General features: G+C 37.7%; 2 protein-coding genes across 5 annotated transcripts in view; one reads left to right on the top strand and one right to left on the bottom strand.

Moving 5' to 3' along the window:
- RAB2A (RAB2A, member RAS oncogene family) overlaps positions 1-653 on the bottom strand; it is a 43,971-nt gene extending 43,318 nt beyond the window's left edge. Inside the window, exons 1-2 of one of the 4 annotated variants that reach the window (XM_081950319.1) lie at positions 557-653; positions 112-269 (exon numbers count right to left, since the gene is read on the bottom strand). In XM_081950319.1, the coding sequence (XP_081806445.1) occupies positions 112-157 (46 nt within the window). In that variant the 5' untranslated portion in view covers positions 158-269; positions 557-653. The other 3 variants (XM_081950320.1, XM_081950321.1, XM_081950318.1) reach the window with 3 other exon arrangements.
- Positions 654-18,437: 17,784 nt separating this feature from the next.
- Positions 18,438-24,015, top strand: part of CA8 (carbonic anhydrase 8) — a gene marked incomplete at its 5' end in the record, with an annotated part of 60,955 nt that continues 55,377 nt past the window's right edge. Inside the window, 4 exon segments of the mRNA XM_081952789.1 lie at positions 18,438-18,621; positions 18,624-18,679; positions 18,681-18,783; positions 21,704-21,895. Of these exon segments, the coding sequence (XP_081808915.1) occupies positions 18,438-18,621; positions 18,624-18,679; positions 18,681-18,783; positions 21,704-21,895 (535 nt within the window).

The raw sequence follows: 24,015 nt of genomic DNA, 5'->3' as shown, positions 1-24,015 counted from the left end.
CGGAAATGGAGCGGCTGAGGCGGGCGTTGCGCAGGCGGCTCGGCCCTGAGGCGGGCTTCCCAATTCCGCAGCGGCTCTTTCCCTCCTCCCCTCCCCCTTTTGCTTTCTCACCTGTGTCCCCGATTATGATATACTTGAAGAGATACGCGTAGGCCATGTCTTCCCGATCCCCGTCGCTTCACCCTCCTGCTTTCTCCGGTAGAACTGTCGCTCCTCTGTGGCGCGGCGTGACGTGACGCCCCCTCCGCCCTTCTATGTCAGAGCTCGCGCTACGTAAGATTTGAAGCCGTTAGCGACTTCCACTCCCCCCCCTCCGCGCGCGCCGCACGACTTCCAACTACCCACCCCCACCCCCTTTCCGAAGCTGTCACCAGCAATCTCTCACGTCGGCCCTTCGGCTGTGCCGGCGCGCGCACCCCCCTTCCTTTTCTCTCCCCTGCTATTTCGCCGCGTCTCCGAAGAGGCTCGTAAACGTCCCGAGGCGAGAGATGGGAGCGACCGAAGGGGGAGGGATGGAGGGGGGAGCAGGAACAATAACAGGCAGTAAGGCTCCTACACGGTTAGGCAACGTCACGAAGCGCTCCTCGCCGACCCGGAAGTGTTCGAACCCTTCGCGGTCTCGTCTGGGCGGGGGGCGGAGCCTTGGAAGTGACATACGGGCGGAGGCTTAAGAGCTTGGGGCGGGGAAGGGAGGGGTCTCGATGGTGGATCCGAGTCACGTGAGAAGGGAGGTCGCGGAATGGCCGTAAGAAATAACCGGATCTCTCCGTGGGGAATGAGGGGAGCGAAGAAAGACCGTTGACGAGACTCCTCTCTGTTGAAATCAGTGCAAACCTGAAATAAAACTGCCGGAATGCCTTATGAAAACAAGTTGGAATGGGCTAATAGAAATAACTGACTTGGCATAGATTGCATTGCTTTGTGAATTACAAACATGTACAATGATAAATGATTCGGTTTGAATTGAAGGGCAGGAATGGGGCTGAAATAAAAGCCTTCGCGTTAAAAAGAATGGCCAGGAGCAACGGGCTTCTTGTGAGGGGAAATAGGATGGTGTGTTGGATATGTTTGCCGCCTTGAGTTATTTGTAAAGTAATAAAGGTAGGATATAAATAAGCCAAGGGCCTACAAGGGCGACTGGAGTAGGAACAGGAATCTACTTATGTAAAAAACAATGATACAAGACTGGAATAGTAGCTCCTGTAAGTACTGTTAGGGTAGGTTAATGGCAGGAATGATGGACTCTGGGGAAGAAGAGTCAGCCCAAAGGCTAGGAAGATGGCTCTTAAAGACAAAAAAGATCAGGCATTGGAATTACTATCGCCAGAAGTAGGAGGAACTGGCATCATACCTGGTACTGGAATGGCAGTCAAGATCACAGAACAGACCAAGGACTAGAAAAACCTTCCTAAGGCTGTATGGGCCTGGCATGTAATTGAAGAATAAACTTTTGAAAATGGGCGAAATGTCTTATTCACAAGCATTTTCATTCTATTTAACCTTTCTGGGACTGTTATTCCAGTCATGCAACTCATACTTTTAAGGCTCAGCACTATCCAATTCCATGCCTTTCTATTATTCTGCTCTCAATTTTAACCTTGCTCTTTCAGATGCAGGAATGTATTTGGGTCTTTTCCCGTGTAAGATTGAGATTGTCTTGGCAACGTTTCGGCAAGGTCTCACTCGCCATCTTCGATGGCGAGTGAGACCTCGCTGAAATGTTGCCAAGACAATCTCAATCTTTCACGGGAAAAGACCCAAATACAACAAGCCAGCATACCTATGAAAACGTGTGTGTGTCTACGAAATACCATGAAAAATCTGCCCTGCAACATAGATGGGACAAACGAACAGAAGAATAAATGCACGCATCGCAGAACACAAGAACGCAGTAAGAAAAAAAGAAAAAACTTCGTCCCTTTTCCAGCACCTTAAAGCTACAGGACATGAAATTAATTTTGAAGGAACCAAATTAATCTCCAAAACTGAACACTTCAACAAGAGAATAATTATGGAAGCTATTGAAATAGAGAAACACCTCCACCACATGAATAAACGTGACGATGCCTCCCGCCTGCCAGACATCTGGAAACCAGCCCTAGTCAACAAGCGAGCCCCACCCACCACCCAGGCCATTACAACACAAAACAATGGACACACAGCCAGCACCAATCTACCAATCATGATACAGCTACACAGCCAATCAATCCACTTACTGAAACAACGCCAGCACTCCACACACACACCAAGATTTTTAGAAAGACGGCAACTCCGACCACGCTCTAAGCCAAAAACACCAGCCTGAGGATGGCGAGAGAGACCTTGCTGAAACATTGCCAAGACAATCTCAATCTTACACGGGAAAAGACCTGAATATAACAACAATCTGGACGGTTGTCAGAGCACCTTCCTGAGCACTGAGCTGTTTTTTCCAGAGAGAAAATTCACAAGTTGTAGCATTGTAAAAGCAATTTAAGAAAATACATTTCAAACTAAAAAGCAGCTTTCCTCTCTTTCTAATTCCATTAAATGAGTGTGGCTGTCTTCAAAGAGAAATGCAAATTTCAGAATTTCTGCAAAAGCAAGGAAAGTCATCCTTCCATTAAAAACATGTTTTTTAAAATTAATTCAGCTTTTGCTTCCTCTAATGTATTTTGTAAAGTTGTATTTTACTTTATAAAGTCATAATGATATATCACTGTTTTATCTAATACATATATACTACTAACTTTCTCACTCTGTTTGCCTGTTTGTATCCTCATATTAGTTCAGATGGTCCATTATATGTTAAATTAAAAAAAGCTGGGACTCATTATTCCTATGAAATTGATAGTTCTATGATGTTCACACCAGTATGATTTCAAAGTTGTGGCTGCTGCAGCATCCCTACAGTCATGTAATCATAATCTCCTATGCCCCCTGCTAGCTTCCCACAAGCGAAGTCAATGGGAAAACCAGCAGGAAGTTGGAAGTTGTTCCCACTCCCACATCATTCTGTTTTTCTGTTTAGGTAATTAAATGCTGACTAAGTATTGTACTTTGTTTGCCAGTACAATTATTTTTCCATTTATGATATATACTCTTCTTAAATCTGTTTTTATCTCAAAGGACACAATGGCTCACACAATGGATTCTCTAGTATAGATTAAAATTTAACTAAAAATTAACAATTTAGGATGTAATATAATTCTTTTGCCCGTAAAAGAATTGACCCTAATATTAATGAAACCATTACTTTCATTGGTGTGTGAAGAATTTCATAATTTCATTTTCTTATTTTATTAAATCCCAGTACTGTTTCATAAAGTTTGAAAATTTCTGGCACATGAATAAATGCAATCCATACTTAGATGTATCTATCTAAGCATTATGAAATATCATCAAGACAGTTTCAGGGTATTTCAGTCCTGTGACACAATGATAGTATCATCTATCTATGAATATGTTGTTTAAATTGTCTTTCTGGCATTCCCTTTAGATTTTTTTTAGAGATAATAGTTTAATAGGGATTATGTTTTCTGTAACAGCACATATGTAGCTCGGGGGTAGGTTTTTATATTGTTGGTCACATACTGGTGAACTCATGTAGGCAACTCCAGTTGAGATAAACTATTTTTATAACAGCTATTAATTCTGAATGCCACTTACAATTTTCTTTTTAGCTTAATACTATGTACAGGGCAAGAATGTGACATTTAGCAGTAGGAACTGAATGGGTCTTTCTATACATTTAGTTACAAATACCTAAATCTCATTGAATTATAGAATAGAACTTTGAGAGCTTCAGTGAAATCTGCAAGTTTTTTAAGGTCATTAAAAAGAGCAAAATGTTTTTATGTAATATTTCTAAAGCTGATGCAACTAGGAACAGAGAAGGCCTTTTCACAAATACTATGCGACAATTATAAATCATCTTCAGAAAAAGAATTCTTTACTTTTTAGCTAGATAATTGGGATGCTTGGTCATTTGTAGAAGAAACCTCTGCAATAACTGCATAGTAATTATTAATGCATTATCAAATGATACCAGAAATAAACTATGGATTGTTCTTTAACAGGATTAGCTTCTACATATATTGAATTAATTATCAAAGTTATTAAGTTATTTTCCAGAATCAAAGGAGTGCAGTCTCTTGATATAATAAAGAGGAGTTACATGTAATAGTCTTATTTTAGATCTATGAATAATATAAACAAAATCATGGCAAAATATCCATACTGCCCTTTGTATTTTAGTTCATCTACTGAACTACTGTTAAGATGAGGATTACTTGAAAAAACCTCCTTTTAATTTAGATATATTTATCAGGTTCTTTTTCTATGAAAAACAAATCCAGTTAGCAAGTGTGCATGTACTAATATTTTACAAATTATATGTAACCATATTTTTAATTACAGAAAATATCCCAATTCTAGGATCAGCATTTGAATATGAAACTCAAAATTTGATTCCAAAGGTCACTGTAAATTAATAAGTCCATTTTCCACAACTCCAAAATAGCAGTCCATCAGGTTCAGGCAACACAAGAGGACTGATCCTTTGGAAAATACTGTTTTGCTAATCACAGACTAGTGGAACTGTAGACTTAGAAGATAATTTGGCCTAACCCGCGCAGGCTGTGATGGGGAGTACTAGGTACTCCCACGTAACACCTCTCCTGCGCGAGCTGCACTGGCTGCCTGTGGTTTTTCGGGTGCGTTTCAAGGTTTTGATTACCATCTTTAAAGCGCTCCATGACACAGGACCTAGCTACTTGCGGGATCGCATCCTCCCACACACATCCCTGCGGCCAATTCGCTCTCACAGGGAGGGGCTTCTCCTGGTGCCATCCACTAGGCAATGCCAACGGGCGACGCCAAGGAGTAGGGCCTTCTCTGTGATGGGCCCAACCCTCTGGAATGACCTCCCCCCCGACATTAGAACCACCACTGACTTCCGCTCCTTCCGACAAAAATTGAAGACTCACCTGTTCCGATTAGCAGGCCTGGCATAATTATAACTGTTACCTCCTGGTAGACATATTTTCAACTGGTTATTTTAGGGGAATTGCTTTTAAATTTAGTTTATGTGATATTTTTAGGGGTTTTAAAATTATATTTATATATACTTTACTCAGCTGTACAGTTCTTTTTAACTTTCTTTTTAACCTCCTCCATATTTAACTTTCTACCTATTTAACAAGTTTAATCGTTTAGCTATTTAATTATATTACGATGTATTTCTTGTATGGACTGTACACCGCCCCGAGTCCCTTTTGGGAGAGGGGGCGGTCTAGAAGCGCAGTAAATAAATAAATAACTTTCTGCAGTGTGTAGGAGAATCAATTAAATTATCCATGAGTTGTGGCTGTCCATCCACCACTGGAATTCCAGTGGTTTTTCCAGGAGTTGGAAAAACCCACAATCTCTATAATATTCCCCTGTTGTACAGGTCTTATTGTCAGAAAAGATTTCTTCACATTTAAACAGTTAGCAGTTGCAACTTATATCCATTATTTTGTACTCCGATTTCTGTGGCCATAGTTCTTGATCATCTTCCATGTAGCTTCCTTCATTGGATCAGAATAAAGCTATGTCTACCTTCAGTTTTCATTTCCTCAGACTGAACATCTCAAATTCCTCATAGGGTATGTCCTCTAGTCGAACAGTCCCTAATCTTTCCAATTCCACAGACTGGCAGCAGTGTGGCTGGGGAGGGAGGGATGGTTTTGCATTTGCACCAATTAATCACGTGCATGCGCAAATGGAGTTTCGTGCACTCGACTGCTAATTGCACGGCCCAAATCTCAATAGGCTGCAGACCAGTTATGGTCTACAGACCAGAAGTTGTGGACCCTTGCTCTAGTCCTTCGATTATCTACACTGCTGTCTTTGGAACCCTCGCTAAAATGTCAATAACCTTTTGAAAATGTGATGCCCAGAATTGTACATAGTACTTTAGATGTGATTTCACTAGTTCCATATAAAAAGAAATAATGAATGACTTCATGTGTCTTTGATACATGGTTTCTTCTAATCAAGACCAGAACAGCACTAGCCCTACCAGCAGCTGACTGAAATTAATGACACATGTTCAGTTTGTTGTCTACCACATCCAAGGCCTTCTCAGATGTGTCTCCCAAAGCATGGAGTTTTATTCCTGTATGCACCTTATATTTTGTGGCTAGCCAGCCAGTTGTAGATCCATCTTATTGTAATGCTATCCAAACCACATTTTAACTGCTTGTCATTTATAATTTGGTTAATATCAAAGTAAATTAGTGTCAGTATTTGTTTTCTTCAGTAGAATAGTTACCCTGTCATAGAAGAAGACAACATTTGCCTCATGTGCTCTATTTTGACAAAGACATGTTGACTCTTAGCAATCGGGTTATTTTTAACATTGTGTGCTCTATTACTTGCTCTAACATCATCCCAGATATCTATATCAGGCTGACTGAACTATAATTACTGGGATTATTTTTATGAGGGGGGTCAACATTTGCTGTTCTTCACTTGTGTGTATGTGTGTATTTATATACATGTGTATATATGTGTGTGTGTGTGTTGACACACCTAAGGCATCAATTGCAGTTTTTTCTCAGATGTGATCATCAGCCAGAGGAAACAGGAAGGCTAAAGAATTAAGAAATTATTTCTTCTTCATCATCATTATTATTATTAATTTCATTTCAGTTCTAAATATGGTGAACTATGGTGCCGAAGTATTGCTGAAATACAAATTTGAGCATACTCAATCAGCATGCCAACTGATAACAGAGGCGAAGACCAGTAATTTAGCAACATCAGGATTACCAGTCATCACTCTGGGAAATGAAGTAGCGTTTTAGTCAATCACTTCCCTTGTCTACCACCACCCCAACCACATCTCTCTCTTCTTTTCCTGCCCTTTCTTTTTTTTCTAAATAACTTAATGGTTTTATTAGTTTTGATGGCTCCACCTTTCTTTCTTGTATGACTGGAATCATTATCTCTTTCTCATGGAACTGAAAAGAAATCCCTTAAATATAGTGTTCTCTCATATGAAGCTTTTATGATAGTTAACACTGTCTTATACCCAAAATTGTGTAGGTAATCCAAATACAATATTTATAACACTCCTTTGTTTCCCAATTACTACTTCTGATTTAAGATAGACTAGCTGTACAGTATGTGTTAGTAAGAGTTTTCCATCTGGAAATATTTTTATTTTTATACATTCAAAAAGAAGGAAGAAAATAATCTTTGCAAGCCAACCAGCAGAGTGTGTCATTTTAAACATTTTTTTGGACTTCACTTACTAACCTTTTTACAAAGCCTGTTTTGTTTCTCTTGGTAATTTGTAGATAATATTTTTCATTCTTATGAACAATGTCTGTTTACAGCCCAGTAATTTGTGGACATGTACAGTTAAAATTTCAGTCTAGTCTGAGTACAACCTATTCACATTGAAGTTCTAAATTGATGTTTGCAGGGCTTGCAAAGGTTTTGATTGTATGATTACCTGAGAATATTTGCTGCAGAAAGAAGCATCTGAAAAAGTATTTTTAAGGATTGCTAGCTGCCTGTTTACAAAAACAAATAAACATACTTGAGTATCAAATAAGGTATATTAAATATTGAAAAAGCCTTCACATATTTAAGGCACTTAAATTGACTTAATATTGTAATTGCCTCTAATGGTTTTTGGAAAGCTTATTTTTAAATAGTTTATATTTTTAAATAGTTAATGATCAAGGGGAGACATAATGTATCCTTAAAAAAAAATCTCATTTAAATTTGAATGATGATATTCTTAAAAAGATTGTAAATGTTGATATTTTAATTTTATCAGAATCATTTTAATAATCTGATTCTTCTGTAAACTGTAAAACTTGTAAATATACTGAATTTGGTCATATCATTTGTGTAACAATTAAAATTCTATTTGGAGTTATGTTTCCTAATATTACTCTTATATAGTATTGATTTATGTACTTAGTAAATTATAGTGAGTCATTTACATGACAGCTAAGTTTTTTAACGATATACATTAAAAAAGAAATCTATCTGTTTTTCGAGTTAGCAATTAGTCCACTAGGTGGAGAACTTGCATTAAGTTACATTCAACACATGTAACATAATAATATTAAGTACTTTACATAACAAATGAATGTTCTCAGATATTATTTTTCATCTGTGTATCACAGAGTTGTAGTGAGATTCTGATACTTGATGAACTTAATTGCTGAACAGTATATTGTACATTAAAATAACCCCTATTAACTTGAAAAAGTAAGCAGTATCCAGTCAATATAAAACTTTTTAAATATTATTGATTTAAATGAAACTTTTAAACCTATACTTAACATTCACATTGTAATCAGTGGACTTCAAAATGCTTTGCTTTAACTGGATATCAGTCATTAGTAGGTAATGAATTAGCAGAATTCTAATTATGAAGCATTCTTCTATTAGCCTGCTCCATTTTAATATTCAGATTTAGTACCAAATGTTTCTAAGCTTTCAGTGTTAGCAAATAATTACACGACCTTCCATATCGCATTTTTCATGTGCTAGAATCTTTGTATCGTATCAATTAGTATATCTGAATCATCTAAAAAATCATTCGGAGGGCACCTCGTTGGGCCATGTCCTTAGACCAATTAGTAGTAGAAAAAAATACCATAGGCTTTCTCTTAAGTGGGATAGCCTTTGATGTCATACTCAGGTTCTTCCTACAATGATATGAGCATGCAACCCAGGGGATAGCAGAATTTTGCCCTAAAGTCCTAAAGCATGTAAACATAGTACATGATAAAACAAAATGAAACAAGAATGATTTTTGATCTTTTGATAAAAGCCCCTTTGAATGGCATTTATGCTAATAAGAATCTCTGCCTTGGATAAGCTATGCATCTTCAGCTGGGTCATGGGTAAAAGCTTTTATCCACTTTCTTAAACCTTGTATGTTGAAATTTCAACTTCCACAATTGGCTAATTGGTTGACAATTCTGAGAATTGCATTCTGAATCACTTGGGAAAATAGGAGAAGAAAATTGCCAAGATTTATTTTTAGTTCACTAGGATTTTTGTTGTTTTGAAAGGAATATGTTTTATCAGACAAGACTGATACTAAATTAAATGTGATTTAAAAATAACAGGTTATAGAAACGATTTGGAAAAAAAATCTACCCTTACAGTAAAAGGAATAATACAAAAAAATCCAAAGAGTGACTTGGATAAATTTCCTATATTGGATTTACAATTCAAACATTAAACTTCTGAAAGTTTTTGTGACCAGGGACAAGGAAAAAATAAAAAAAATAGAAATTACAAATGAAGACAAATATAAGTGTCCCAGTAAAATAATGCAAAATCAAACCTGGATTGGTCACCAGGACCAGAGATTTACTCTTCCAAACTTTCAAATTCTGAGAAATCAAATTCTAGAATATTATTTGAAGAAATTAAAGATTAGGATTGTTAAAAGCAAAAGGAATATAAAATTGGTTTATTTGATCAAGGTTAAAATAGATATTCAGTTATCTCTGGTAATCACACTCAACATTCAGTCCTTAATGGAACTATGTAGATGGAGGGAAGTGGGTTTCCTCAAGGTCATGTCTTGGGCTCAGTATTCTTCAACATATTAATAACTGATCTAGATCAGGAGGTTGAAGGGACAGTCATCAAATTTATAAATGACACAAAGCTAGGGGGATTTGCTAATACTTCGATAGACTCAAGTTTTAGAAGAATCTTGACAGATTTGGGCCCTATCCAACATAATTCAGTGGCAAGAAACGTAAGGTCCATACCTACAGAAAAAGCAAGCAAACAAACAAAAAAACCAAAACAGATGCACTGGTAGAGAATAGGCATTCCTGGGTCAACAGTATTGCCTGTGAGAAACACCACTGCTTAAATATGAGTCAGCAGTGTGCTGCAGTTGCCAAAAAAACCTCTCAATGCAGTGCTGGTCTGCATCCCTGGAGGGATAATAGCAAGTTCATGTTAAATGATAGTACTGCTATATATTACACTGGAAAGGCCACATTTGGAATATTACATTCAGTTGTGGTCAACACGATACAAAAAGGATGCTGATGCCTTAGAAAGACCAGAGGATAGCAATGAAGATGATACGGGTTCTATGAAAATGGCTAAAGAAATTACCATATTTTGGGGACTAAAGACGTACCGGACTATAAGACACACCTAAATTTACAGGAGGAAATCAAGAAAAAAATAGTTTTTGGCCTCTGTGCATTGCATTTTCACCCTCTCCGGCCCTCAGAAGCCCTCGGCAGTGTTCCACACGTCACATTTTTGGCCTGCAGAGTGCTTCTGGAGGACAGGGAGGTTTTCAAGACTGAACAACCCCATTGGTCCATTATGGTATGAGGACTCCTGCCTCGGGTGGGGAGTTTTATACTAAAAGACCTCACATTCCTTCCAGCCCTATGATTCTATGATTCCTTAATGGAGTTTTGCTGACAAGGATTTATTTAAAGGCTCCTCTTTAATCCTTTTAGGATATCTTGATAGATGAGAAATGCAGTATGGGTTGTACTTTAAGAGAAGATGATAAGTTACTAAAATTGTTTACAGGTTGAGTTGTGAAATTATGACAGACTCCCTGAGAGTACTTATGACCTAGTTCTGAAGTGCTGATGGCAACCTTCTCATCACATTTGAAGCACTTGCAATTGGCCTGCTTTTATGGTTGTTTGCAGATCCCCATGGTCATGTGACCATATTCTGCCAAAATTGCATTTCTGGTTTTCAGCAAAACCAGCCCATAGTGAACCATTGCAGCTTAAAAACTATCATGACTTATGACTATGCCAGGGAGGCTTCATTATGATTGTAAGCCGAGGACTACCTATGTACATGTGTTGAACAGGGGAGTTGTTTTTTCATATATTTCCCTCCATTTAGATATAGTTCCATTAAGGACTGAATGTTGAGTGTGATTACCAGAGATAACTGCATATCTATTTTAATCTTGATCAAATAAACCAATTTTATATTACATCCTTTTCTTACCATATTATTTTTTCTTTCTTTTCTATTTTCCTTTCTGCTTTTTTTCTGTACTATTTTTTCTTTTTATTGTTTTATTTTTCATTTGAATTGTTATTTTATTAATTATATTTTTAAATAAAATTATCATACAAAAATGATCTGCAGTTTGTTTTTGAGAATCATCCCTATACATTTTTCTTGTTACTGTGGCAGTTTCTGAATATTGATACTAGTGCAAATTTTACACTTTGTTCTGCATTTTAAAACTAGCTCCCTTAGCATCACCAATTTGATTGTATTTCTGTATACAAGCTGGAGATATTTTAACATGCAGTACAACTCCCCTTTCTATTATTTTGTAGTCTTTGGAACAAGTTATCCCATTAAAGAGCTTTATTCCAGTCATAAGAATCAGCTTATGAGTTAACCCACTTTCTTACAAAATAATGATGGCTTAATTCCTTTCTTTCTGATACTTTGAACACTAGGATTCAGACATTGGAGGCTATAGTCTTCATTAAATTTCTTCCTAATTTTTTTGAATAGTTTAATGGGCAAATTCAATTTATTATGTCTTGAAATGCATAAGGTCCTGTCTGAAATTTTAATTTCTGGATTTCTGCAGGTTTCGGCTTCCACGGGTTTTAAGTTGAAGTCCTCCTGACTGAGATCAGAGTGCTGTAGCACCACACATTCTCAGTCTTTGTGAGATACACTTTCAGGAGAAAATACTGGAAGAGTCAAAAATGGCTTAATTAAGTAATTTATTCTTTTTACTAATGCAAGAAATTTTAACAATGAAGACGGCTGTTACAGGATGCAGCAATCTAGCTCTAGAATTTAAACATTGCATTTTACACAATAATTGAAATAGAGCCTTCCAAATTATGTCATAAATGTGGGATTTGGTCTGAGATTACATGCTGAGAAAAGACATTGGTTTCAGAAGATCAGGCAAATAAACAGATGGGCCATCTTAGTAGTGGAGTGAAGGACAATTAGCCATTTTAAAGAAAGGTCAACTTTATCAGAATACATCTATGCCTACGATCTGTGCTACACTACCAATAAAGTCCAAGGAAATTGTTTTCCAAAGCCACTGTGGGAAATGAATGCAGCAGTCTTGGATGCTGGATAGTCAGAAAATTTGTATAGCAACAAATATATCTAATTTTACACAAGGCCAGAAAATTAGTTGTTTTAAATTATGGGTAGTCCTTGAGAAACACGAGGTTACTTTACAATGGTTCAAAGTTACATCCAATACCTCAAAACTACACATTTTTCCTGTTTCAAATTTATAATAGCTGCAGTGGTCCCACAGCCTCCTAAGCAGCTCTAAGGCATCTCTCTCAATGTGGATTCCCTTTTGTGTGCTTGCTTACTCTCTTGTAATATTTCCCTCCAGTGAATGTAAATACAAACACTAATTTCCCTTTATCAATAATCCCAGAATTGAGATAGAATTCCAAAGAGTGGTAAAGTAGCAAAAAAGGGTTATAAAATTTATTCCTTTTTCCCAGCTTCTCATGAATTGTGTTCAGAAAATCTTCCCCACCATTTGGGCTCACCTGGCTGTTTGGGAGTGGCATTCTTCCAATGCAGTAAGTACTGTATGTTCAGGGAAAATTTCTTAATAATCTTTTTCAAAATTTAGTTCCATATCGGCATATCCCTTAATGTTCTTGTTATTTGGTACTTGTCCGGCAAATTCTAAATTAACCATCAATTTCACAGTTTAAAGACAAGTCCACATTCAGAACCTCTCATTACCAGGGACGTGCGGTCAGGGGAGGCAGGGGAGGCAGAACCTCACCTCTCATCATGAAATAATAATATATAATAATAATATCCACAAGGGAGTTTCATATATATAAGAGGAAGAGGAGGGAGGAGGAGGAGCGCGCGTGGGGCGGTGCCAGCTGGGCAACCGGCAGAGGCAGGAGGTTTCTCGGAAGCGCCAATAACCTTCCTGCCTCCGCTGTACTTTGCACGCTCCTCGCAACTGCAATAGACGTCCAGTAGTGGCAGGGGCTTGATGACATTGCCGCAGCTGCCATGCGCGGACGGACGGAAGTAGCCAGAGTGGCGATGAGGCAGTCCGGCGGACGAGCGACCGAGGATCAGGCTGCCTGATCCTCCATCGCTCGCTCTTTTGTCTACCCGGACCCCTCGGTGCCACTCTGGCTACTTCCATCTGTCTGCGCATGGCAGCTGCGGCAACATCATCAAGACGAAGTGGCTTGGAGCCGAAGTGCTTTTCAGTGCTTTTCTGTGCATCTGGCGTTTAGATAGATAGCCGGATGTCTTAAACGCCAGACATACAGAAAAGCTGCTGTTGGGGATCGCGGAGCGTGAGCCGGCGGAGCGCGCTCAGGAAGGCGGGGAATGGGATGCCATTCCCCGCCTTCCTGAGCGCGCTCCGCCGGCTCACGCTCCGCGATCCCCAACAGCAGCTGCTTTTCAGTGCTTTCCTGTGCGTCTGGCGTTTAGGTAGATAGCCGTATGTCCTAAACGCCAGATGCACAGAAAAGCACTGAAAAGCAGCTGCTGTTGGGGATCGTGGAGGGTGAGCCGGTGGAGCGCGCTCAGGAAGGCGGGGAATGGGATCACGTGTGCTGGAGGCTGAGGCAGCCTCAGCCTCCAGCACACGTGGTCCCATTCCCCGCCTTCCTGATGACGTCACCAGCCTCACCAGCCTCACCAGCCATAAACCTCACCGCACGTCACTGCTCACTACCCTCAACCCTTCTCTTTCATTTTTTAAATCATAAATATTTTAGACTCGTATTCATTCGTTCACTCTTTATTTTATTGATTAAATTTTTATGCTGCCCATCTTCCCTACAGTGCCACATGATGTTCATACAAATACACTTATACTTAAACCTCATATTCCATTTTATAAGGAGATATTCACAAATCACATTCTTATTCATTTTTGCATCTCCAAATGGCCTAATCATTTTTTCTGTACTGTCTTGTCTCAGTCCTGCCAATCCAATCATGTTATTTAATATGATAATTTCCTCCTAAAACATATTCATTTGGAATTTATGCACAATTTTCCCCACAACTAATTTATGGTTATTCCATTATCACTATGTACTGAGGCATAACCGAAGAATGAATTTCCAGCTTTACAAGATTCAAAGAACTGTTACATCAACAACCACTTGAAAAATTTCATCATCTACAATGAAGAGAACCCTAACCCTCAGAAGTTCATGAAAAAAGTAGTTTAAAAGAACCAGAAAAAATCTGCTGTAATGTATAAAGAAATATAATAGCTCTGAACTGAAACTAGTTCCATTCCTTTTGTTCATAATTAAATTTTCATTCTTCTCTCAGCTGGTACTGGGATTAGAAGCCCTGCAGGCAGTGATTCAAAGACACAATTCTAGGTAAGCTAAGTTTATTGCAAAACAAGGAAAGCTGCAAAGTAGAAATCCAGTAATTATTGAGTGTAAAATACAAGCCATATTTATCATGGAACCAGCAAGCAGACAGTGCACTCTTCCATCCTTGTATTATAGTGAGCTAAATGCTTTTGAGCAGGACAGCAATTAGCACTTGTTTCTTATTATTTGTTTATTCATTTATTTATTAATGTATTGTTATTGTCCTGTTCCAATCTGGTAGGCTTGAAAATAAAAACATTACAAAGACGACCATAATATTCATTACCTAATAACCATTTTGAGTTTTGGATGTTTTTCATTATAATATCTTTTTCACCTTTCAACTATTGCTATGCAAAGCTTTTCATTTCTTTTAACCTATCAAATACTTGTTTAGATGAAAATAATTGGGTTGCTTTTCTTGGACTCATATTTTGGACAAAAATGCTCTTCTACTGCAATTGTGTTTGTATGTGTATTCAAAAACAAGTCTGTTGATAAGGTGTATAATGTGAAAACTATGCTACATTTTGTATATCTATCCAAGGAAATCCTCTTTATATTCATATATGAACTATTTTTATGGGATGGAGAATGGCACTGCATGTAAACTATTCCTCCAAGTGTTCTCTTGACTGTGCAAATGATAGCCTTACAAAAACTCTTTCAAAGATAATCTAAAGCTAAATAAGCTAAAGATATGCCTCAAATAAGGGTCTAACTGTAATAGAGCTTTGGGGTTATTGTGGAATAGTCATTCCTGTCAAATGGAGATAGGAAATCACAATCCTTGGATATTGGCCTTTCATCTTTCTCCTGAAGGATCAGATATTTTTATTTGTTCATTATCCTTTAGAGGCCATTGTTACCCTATGTGATCACATCTCCTTTAATTGGTCCTCTGCACATTCCTCAACATGTTGCAGGTTATAGCGACATCATTTATAAGGAAACTTTATGCCTTCTATTCATGACCTGTTATTTGTTTGCCTATAGCACTTGCTATGCCCCAGCCAAGTTCCCTTCACTACCCCATTCCAGTCTTGTGAGGTAAAGGATGAGTGATTCTTTTGTAAGGCTGCTACTAAAAAAAAATCTCAATGTCAATTGTGTGCAAGATGTTCGTACTCAAACAATTCTAAGCACAAATATTTAAATAAACATGATAAAGTGAGTTCACATGACATTTATTGAACAATATTCCCGAATAGAAATTGTACCTGAGAAGATAGAAAGACTGACAGATAGACAGAGAAATATATTTCAAATGTGCCAATCTATATCTATATACGTATATAACACATATATAACAATGCACATAACACCAATCGCACATCATTTTAAGTATGAGACTTAATCCCATAAATTCTGTTTTATTCCTTTCTAAATATACTGAGCTGTAATAAATCTTATTCTAGCATTTGCATGTCTTTCTTGATTCTGCATTTTTTCTCACGTATGTACAGTTTTTCAAAGGTAACAACAATTAAAGTCAAATGAATGAATGAGTTTCCCTAATTCTTTCAGGAATCCCATCTGGTCTTTGAATCAATTAAATTAGGTTGATAATCTTCCAATATCTCATGTTGACACTTTCATTATGATAAATCTTGATTTATTTATGTTTTTCCATTTTATCTTCCTCTATAATTTGTTCTCTTTCTAGCCTATATAGATATTGTTTTGTAGACATTCTGTCATTTCACATCCTTAATTATTGTCCTTTACTTCATTGATTCAGTATTATGAGGATCTCATCACTTTTGGTCTTTTTCTTTTTTTAAAAAAACAGTCCCACTATTAAGGTGACCAACCGTCCTCCTTTAGGGAGGACAGTCCTTCTTTTGTAAGTTCTGTCCTCCCTCGAAAAGTGTCCTCCTACATGTCCTCCTTTTTGATATTTGAAGGCTAATCTGTTGTGCGTTATGTGATGTATTTTATTAAACAGTTTTTAATGGGTTTTTTTTACTTCATTGCAAGTATATTGAACAGATATTGAATCTTGTGTTGAATTTTTATCTAAAGAAATGCTAGACATTAAAATAGACGACAATTGTCTCTTTGAAGAAATTAGAAGACTGAATGTATATTTAAATTCTGAAAAATTAATACAATGGGAAAATCAACATGTTGAAATTGATAAAAGATGGGTGGATATTTTCAGCCATTTCAAAAATGAACATATTCCATGTGAACATTTATTTATACTTGTTCAATTTACGTTGTGCTTCCCTGGAACTAATGCAGCAGTTGAAAGAGTTTTTTTCAATTGCCAATGATTTTTCGACAAGTGAGAAATCGAGATTGAATGTTGATACTCTAGCTGAAGCACTTGCCGTAAAATTCAATATGAAGGATATTTCTTGTTCAGATATTTCCAATATATTGTTAGAAGATGATACATTGACAAAAAATATTAATTCAATGGAAAAGTACTCATTTGAATAATAATTAACAGGCATGTAAGCATAATTACAATATAAAATGTTGCAAATGTTTTTATTATGCATATATCATATTTTAGTGTATTATTGTTGCAATGAATAAAATATTTCTTTTATTTACGATATATTTTTTCCAATTTATTTGTCCTCCTTTTCATTGTAAAAAAGTTGGTCACCTTAGCATTTTGGACAATAGAACGTGTTTTGTCCTCCTTTTCATTGTAAAAAAGTTGGTCACCTTACCACTATACATCTCTTGCCAAAATAAATTTGTCATAGTGATGCCGTCAGGATCTCCCCCCCCCCCCGTAATCTTTTAAATTCAGCTTTTAACTTTGTTCTTATTTATGTTTTTACATTATATTTTTAACTGTAAACTGCCCAGAGTCCCTTAGATGAGAGGGTGATGCAGAAATGTGATGAATAAATAAACAAGTGCTACACTTTCTTCCTTTAAAAATCAGCTTTGGCAGGAAGAGATTGATCAGGTTCCAATATTACATGGAAGCACTGTTCCTGCTTGCAACGGATAGGAGTTGAGGTTGCTATTGTGTTAGTGGTCAACCAGATTAGCATAATTGCACTAAACTGTGTTAGTTCACTTTAAGTTTATGACTTTCTTGGTTTTATGCAAGTTTGAAAACATGCCTGCAGTGGGACGAAGTTCTAAATAAAAATATTTTTTAAAAAACTTACTGACTCTGATTTGGATCCCTGTGTGAATACTTTTTTTTAATAAAATAAAACCTTTTACCAAATTTGTGTCTTGACAGAATGGTTTGGACCATCATTAACTGGATGGAGTCATGTTAGAGAGAGAAAGAGAAAGAGAAAGTGTTCCAAAGCCAGAAGATTAAATCAATTGTTTTGTCTCTTATGGGTAGCATCTGAAAAATCCAGAGAGCACTGATAAATGAGATAGAGAGAGAATAGATCCAATAGAAAAAGGATAGGGAAGAGAGGCAGGCTATTTCATGCTGATATTATTTTGTGATAACTCAGGGATGAACAGGTAGCACTTCTCTGACAGATAAGGTAGTTTTTGTTTAGTGACCACAAGTAGAACTGGCACCTGGTCATTAGCAAAGCATCCACTAAATGAAAAATCATATGACTGTGACTGTGCTTACAATTTTATTTCAGCTTTCCTTTGATGTATAGCTTCAGAAAGCTATGACTCCCAAATAATCTAGTGAGCTCAGATAGTGGGAAAGATCTTTGGGATTTGACTCACGAGGAAACCAGGTAAAAGAACAACCCTAAGCCTAAAAAACAAGAAGCTGGTTGTCTGAAACAATACGGTGCAATATTATATAATTACAGGCCCTTGGCATGAGTATTCCTGACCACTGAAATTAGGATTGAAGATAGTCTGTAGTTTTAAAAACTCGTAATATTTCTGGCCTTGAAAAAAACAACTCTGCTCTATTACAATTTAAGAATTAGCTATAAACATTCCTGGAATAGGGAAGACCAAGGGGAAAACAAGGGGCTTAAAAAAAAAAAACTCTAGTTAATTCACTACTGATCCAGGTCACACTTTCCAACTTCCTTTTCACCACATTTTCTAGGCTGCATCGCTTTATCCTTTCGCCTTTCTGACATGGGCATTTCTTTCCCTAACGCCGTTAACCTAAGCAACGGTGCGGACACAGCTAGTTGCGCACAAGCACAACCCGTGCCGTCTCAAGAGAGGCACCGCCTTCTGAACACGTGTCTCTTTGCAGCCAGGTTGCCTGTCTTCACACAGTCCCAACCTAGCAGTTCGCAAAGAAAGCGCCGGCTCCTGCTTTCAGCCCAGGCACCCAGCCAGTCGGAGAGCCGGCTTCCGCGCGGGGGTCTTTCTTGCCGAGAGCGCCCGCGAAGCGCGGGAAAAGCTGGCAACTTCATGGAGAAACCGGGGCAAGTCGCCGAGAGAGAGGAGAGTGTGGATTGGGGCTACGAAGAAGGTAAGCAGGCGGCGGCCAGGGGGAGGGGAGCTGGGTTGAGTTTGTGGTCTGCGACCAGTCGGAGGAATGGGAAGGAGTGGGAGAAGACTGAGTGTAAAGTAAAGCCCAGGCTGACTCTTGTCCCCCATCAATATGTGCAGGTAATACTTGCCTTCGTTATCAGATGCTGTCTGGGGTGTTCGATAATGCAATTTACTTCCGACGAAAACGAAAGGTTGCCAGGTGAAGCCAGCTGCATCCCAAAGTGAGGGATTTGTTTGGAGGTAAAACAAAAAGCTTCAGAATCGCTTTAACAACACGTTGCCGTGTGGCGTTCATAGCTCAAATACCGAGTAGTTGGCTTGACAAGAGTCTCCACTGTCAACTGCTGTGGCCCCTGGAAGGGAGCTTTAATCTCTCGGTTTTTAAAAAATAATCTGCCTTTTGAAAGGTGACAGCACTCCTCTCAAGGCAGCATGCAGCCAGCGTTGTGGATGGGATATTGTGTACACAGTGATCTCGTGACACAGGACTAAGAAAACAAAATTGCAGGGAACGTGGATTTGTTAGGGATTTATATTTTTTTCCAGGCTTGATATTAAGTGAAAAACTTTATGTGCATACAGGAATAGGATGGGGTGGCATGGGAATGGGATAGGATAGAGCTGGAAGGGACCTTGGAGATCTTCTAGCCCAGCCCCCTGCTCAAGCAGAACCTATACCCATGATTGCTAACCTATGGCACAAGTGCCACAGGTGGAACATGGAGTCATCTCTGTGGGCACGCGAGCTGTTGCCCAGGTCAGCTCTACTGCACATGCACGCATGCCTCCCGCCAGCTAGCCAATTTTCAGGTCTCTGCTGGGAGATGCACACATGCGCGGGGGAGGGGGGTGCAGTGCCCCCCCGTGCCCCATTTTTGCTCTCAGGATGCCTTAGGGAGGCATGCTAGCACCAAAACAGGGGCTGCGCATGCATGCACAAGGGGTTTGGCCATGCATACGTGGGTGATGCCTGCGGGGGGCATTTTCATTATGGGTGTCGGCACCACACACATGCTGTATCACGCACAAAGCGTGCTTTCGGCACCCAAGGAAAAAAAGGTTCACCATCACTGACCTATACCATTTCAGACAAGTGACTATCCAGTCCAGGGATCTCCAACCTTGGAAACTTTAAGACTTGTGGACTTCAACTCCCAGAGTTCCTCAGCCAGCTTTGTTTTGCTGGCTGAGGAATTCTGGGAGTTGAAGTCCACTAGTCTTTAAGTTGTCATGGTTGGAGACCCCTGATCCAGTCTCTTCTTAAAAACCTCCAGTAATGCAGTGCCCTTGATTTCTGAAGGCAAGCTGTTCCACTGGTTGATTGTCCTCACTGTTCCGAAGTTTCTCCTTAATTCCAGGTTGCTTCTCTCTTTGAATGGATGCTGTTCTTGTGGTTGTGGTGAAAAATTAAAAATGTACATTTTCTGAGATGATGTGAAGGAAGCATTATACAAAATTAGAAAAGTTAGATTTTGTTTGATGAAATCAAGTCATTAAACATCTATGGAAATTCTCAACATCCAGGTCCAGCAGGTCCCAAAGGTTCTTTTCAAATTGGACTTTCCTGTTTTTTTCCTTGAAAAACTGAAGAAGCTTCTTGGATGAGAAACGAAATGTTTTCATGGGGGAGGGGGGGGGGAACAAGAACATCTAGTGCCTTTTGAAAAACACATTTGAGAAGATGTTAAACAGGAATTTAATTCCTTTATTCTAAAAAAAAGTTTTTATCAACTTAAATGTATTCCCTGCTTTGTGATGGTTTTACTTGTACTGTTTCTTTCATTCAGGCTAAGAAAACTTTATTTTAAAATCTTCATCTCCAGTTTTTATACCTGAATGAAATGTTTATGGCTTAAAGATAGAAGGAATTAGTAGCTCATGTGTTATTACAATGTTATTTTAGGATTCTTTGGCTGGCTCCTGTTTAACATACCTGCTGGAATTTTACTTGTAGATCCCTATCAGTTTATTGCATGTCAAAAACGGAACTCTTCTGTAGTTAGTTTATTCTATGTTCATCGAATGATGGTCATGTCAATCTAAAGTAGTCTTTGAACTGAATATACATTTTTTTTATTTCTGATCAATGATTGTGATAACAGGAATTGAAAATGAGAACAGGAGCTGTTTTGTCACATAGTTTTATTTTCCCTAAAGAAATCTTTGGCATTTTTTATATTATGATACCTTTAATGTGGTTAAGAAAAAATCTTTGGTTTGATCTGCTGGCCCAAAGTAGATGAGAAATTAAATGCATCTTTGCACTAGACAAGCATTTTTGAAAAAAATGTCTTCGAATATGTGGGTATACATTGTTTATTGCTGGCATTGAGCAGGTGGAAAATGCAATCTTTCTATATAGTATAGTTCTTATGCAAACCATAACTTTGAAGCTGCTATTTGCATATAAAGAAGCAGTCCTCTGGATAAACGTTCATTGAATAGTTAATACTGTGACCCTGTTTTGGTCTTGAAATGTGATATGTATGAATAATTTTGGTTCATTTTCTAGGGATTTTGTCCTACTTCTCTTGATAATTTGATCTAGAAAATGTAGAAGCTAGTGAAGCTATATAAATCCAGTGACTCCTATGCTTCAAATGCAAGGCCTATTGATAATGAAATCAAGGTTAAATTCTTATGTTGCTTCCTTTTGCCTCTGCAGTCTAACTAATATAACTACTTTTATTGGGATGGGAGGGGCAGTTTCGACCTGCTGTTGTTTGGACTAGTCTGATGTCAGACTGTTTACTTCTGATCTTATGACAACTATCTTCAACAGACTTTGAAAAATGTATAGCAGAACAGGATAAATCTTGTCACAGTCCATTTTTCTAATAGCGTATTAGAAAACGATTAATTTTCATTTCAATGAAATGTGTTATTCTCTTTTCCAGGTGTTGAGTGGGGTCTAATCTTTCCTGATGCAAATGGGGAATATCAATCTCCTATTAATTTGAATTCAAGAGAGGCCAAATATGACCCATTGTTACTGGAAGTACACTTATCACCAAATTATGTTGTATGCCGTGATTGTGAGATCCTCAATGACGGACACTCAATTCAGATCCTCTTAAAGACCAAATCAAGTATGCTTTCTTCACTACTTCCTTCCTTTGTTTGCTTTAGAATAAACTAATACCAGCACCCATTGTTTCATTTTAAAACTATGTTACTTAGCATTACTATCAATAGTAGCAACATATTGAGAAATATTCTATTTGAATCAGAGAACTGAATTTAGACATTAAGTCCAATCTGCTGCTCATGGTAATAATTTAAAATAATCTGTCATAATCCATCCTAGGAAGTAGAGGGCACTCCTGGTAATTAGTTGCAGTTTCAAATTGTTCTTAACTGAGAGGAAATTTTTTCTTAACTTTCACTATCTGTTTTTCCATAACTCAAATGAATTTCATGATCTACATTCTGAGAGATTGGAAGCTTTGTCTGAACAAAATCCCTTTATGTACATGAACAGTGCCATTAAATTCTCCCTCTGTTTTCATATAAGGTATGCATTTTTTCCTCGGTTTTTCTTTATGCTCTTCAGCTTTATTGTCCTCTGAACTTGTCCCAGTTTATTAGAATCCTCCTTTCCTTCATATACATTAATTCTATCATTAACAGTACATTTATGAGGAGACTGAGCCAAGGTCTGTGATCTGAACGCTGAACTGAACTGAATCGGAACTGAAATTTTATGGTTGTGCAGTACAAAGTATAAGAGTGAAGGAAAATGATGTTCCATGTAAATAACTGATTGGCTCAGGGCTTTCATTTTTGATTATCAGGGGTCTTAAATTTATTTCATTTTAATTCTACAGTCATACTGGGGCAAAGGAAAGGCAGTATTTCAGTGACCCTTCGCCAAATTGATAACCTCTAAATATATTGAACATAAGTCCTTTGATTTTTTTTATCAGTTCAGCACTTGTACATACTTTTCAGCATCATGAACAATAGTTCAATATGTTTATAGAATGCCTGTTTAGAGAATATTGAATTCCTACTTCTCTGCTTTCATATACATAACCCAAGTGAGCAGAATAGAGAAGGCATCCTGTGAACCTCATGGATATATTAGCTACATATTGTTGTAACTGAAAGGTTGCTTGGAAAAGCAGATGATGGCTGATTGCTGGGAGTGAAAGGAATGAGACCTCACTTCACCATATGTGTAATGTGTGTGCAAATAGAAGATACGAATATACAACTCTTATATCTCTTTCAAACAAAAAAGAGCTCAGAAAATTACCCTCTCTAGTATACATTTTAAACAAACATTCCTTTGCCAGCATTTAGAGTTGATTATAAATTAAAAAATCCGTGTTTATAATATTCTTGGCAATGCTCTAAATGATATGAGGCAGCTGGGGTTAGACAAAAAAAATCTCATTATGATTAGAAGAAATACTGTCCTGGTAACTTGTAGCTTTGAGTCAGGAAAGTTTTTAAGTCCACTTTAGATATTCTCCAAAATTACGAACAGAAATCAGTGGAAAATTATATCCACCAGACATCATCCATTTACAAATTGGAGAGAGGCATATGTTGCATATGTACGGATAACTGGATTTGTGTCAAAGGGGAGAGGTGGATGTCAAACCTAGTGAAGCATAGAGATAAAGGCAAATCCTTTAAAGTTTTTTCCAGAATTGACACATACTTTGGGTGGTTTGTTTGGCAGAAAAAGAACATTTAAATTTAGGATTTCATCTCCCTCCCTCCCATTTTTTAAAGAGTGGCCTTATTACAATATGATATATCAAGTAAATATGCAGTAAATTTCTTGATCTTAAAATTTACAGATTCACCTTTCATTTAGCAGTCTGGTTTTTGTTGTTGTTGTTATCAAGGGGAAAAAGAGTCAAAACTGTCTGCCCTAAGGGCAATGTTTTTATGTACCAGATCCAAGGCTGGCTGATGTTTTGCTTTGTCCATGACACTTCTCTTTTGCAGGCTGAAGTAAGATTACAAAGTTCAACACTATATAAATCTATCAAACATGCTTTCCTTCTAAGACAGTTGTTTTGTTTTTAGTTATGCAGAATATAATAAGCAAAACTCCACAAGCTTAAAATAAAAAAAAATACTTACAAATTGTGTGTGTGTGTGTGTGTGTAATCTCCCCAGAAAAACCTCAAAATATACTGTTTTATAATGTCAGCCTCATTTTTCATCCACAAAATTTATGAAAAATTGGTTT

This window comes from Natrix helvetica (genome assembly GCF_964273705.1).
Source record: "Natrix helvetica genome assembly, chromosome: 4".
Classification (NCBI taxonomy): domain Eukaryota; kingdom Metazoa; phylum Chordata; class Lepidosauria; order Squamata; family Natricidae; genus Natrix; species Natrix helvetica.
This window is presented reverse-complemented; position numbering and strand designations above follow the sequence as displayed.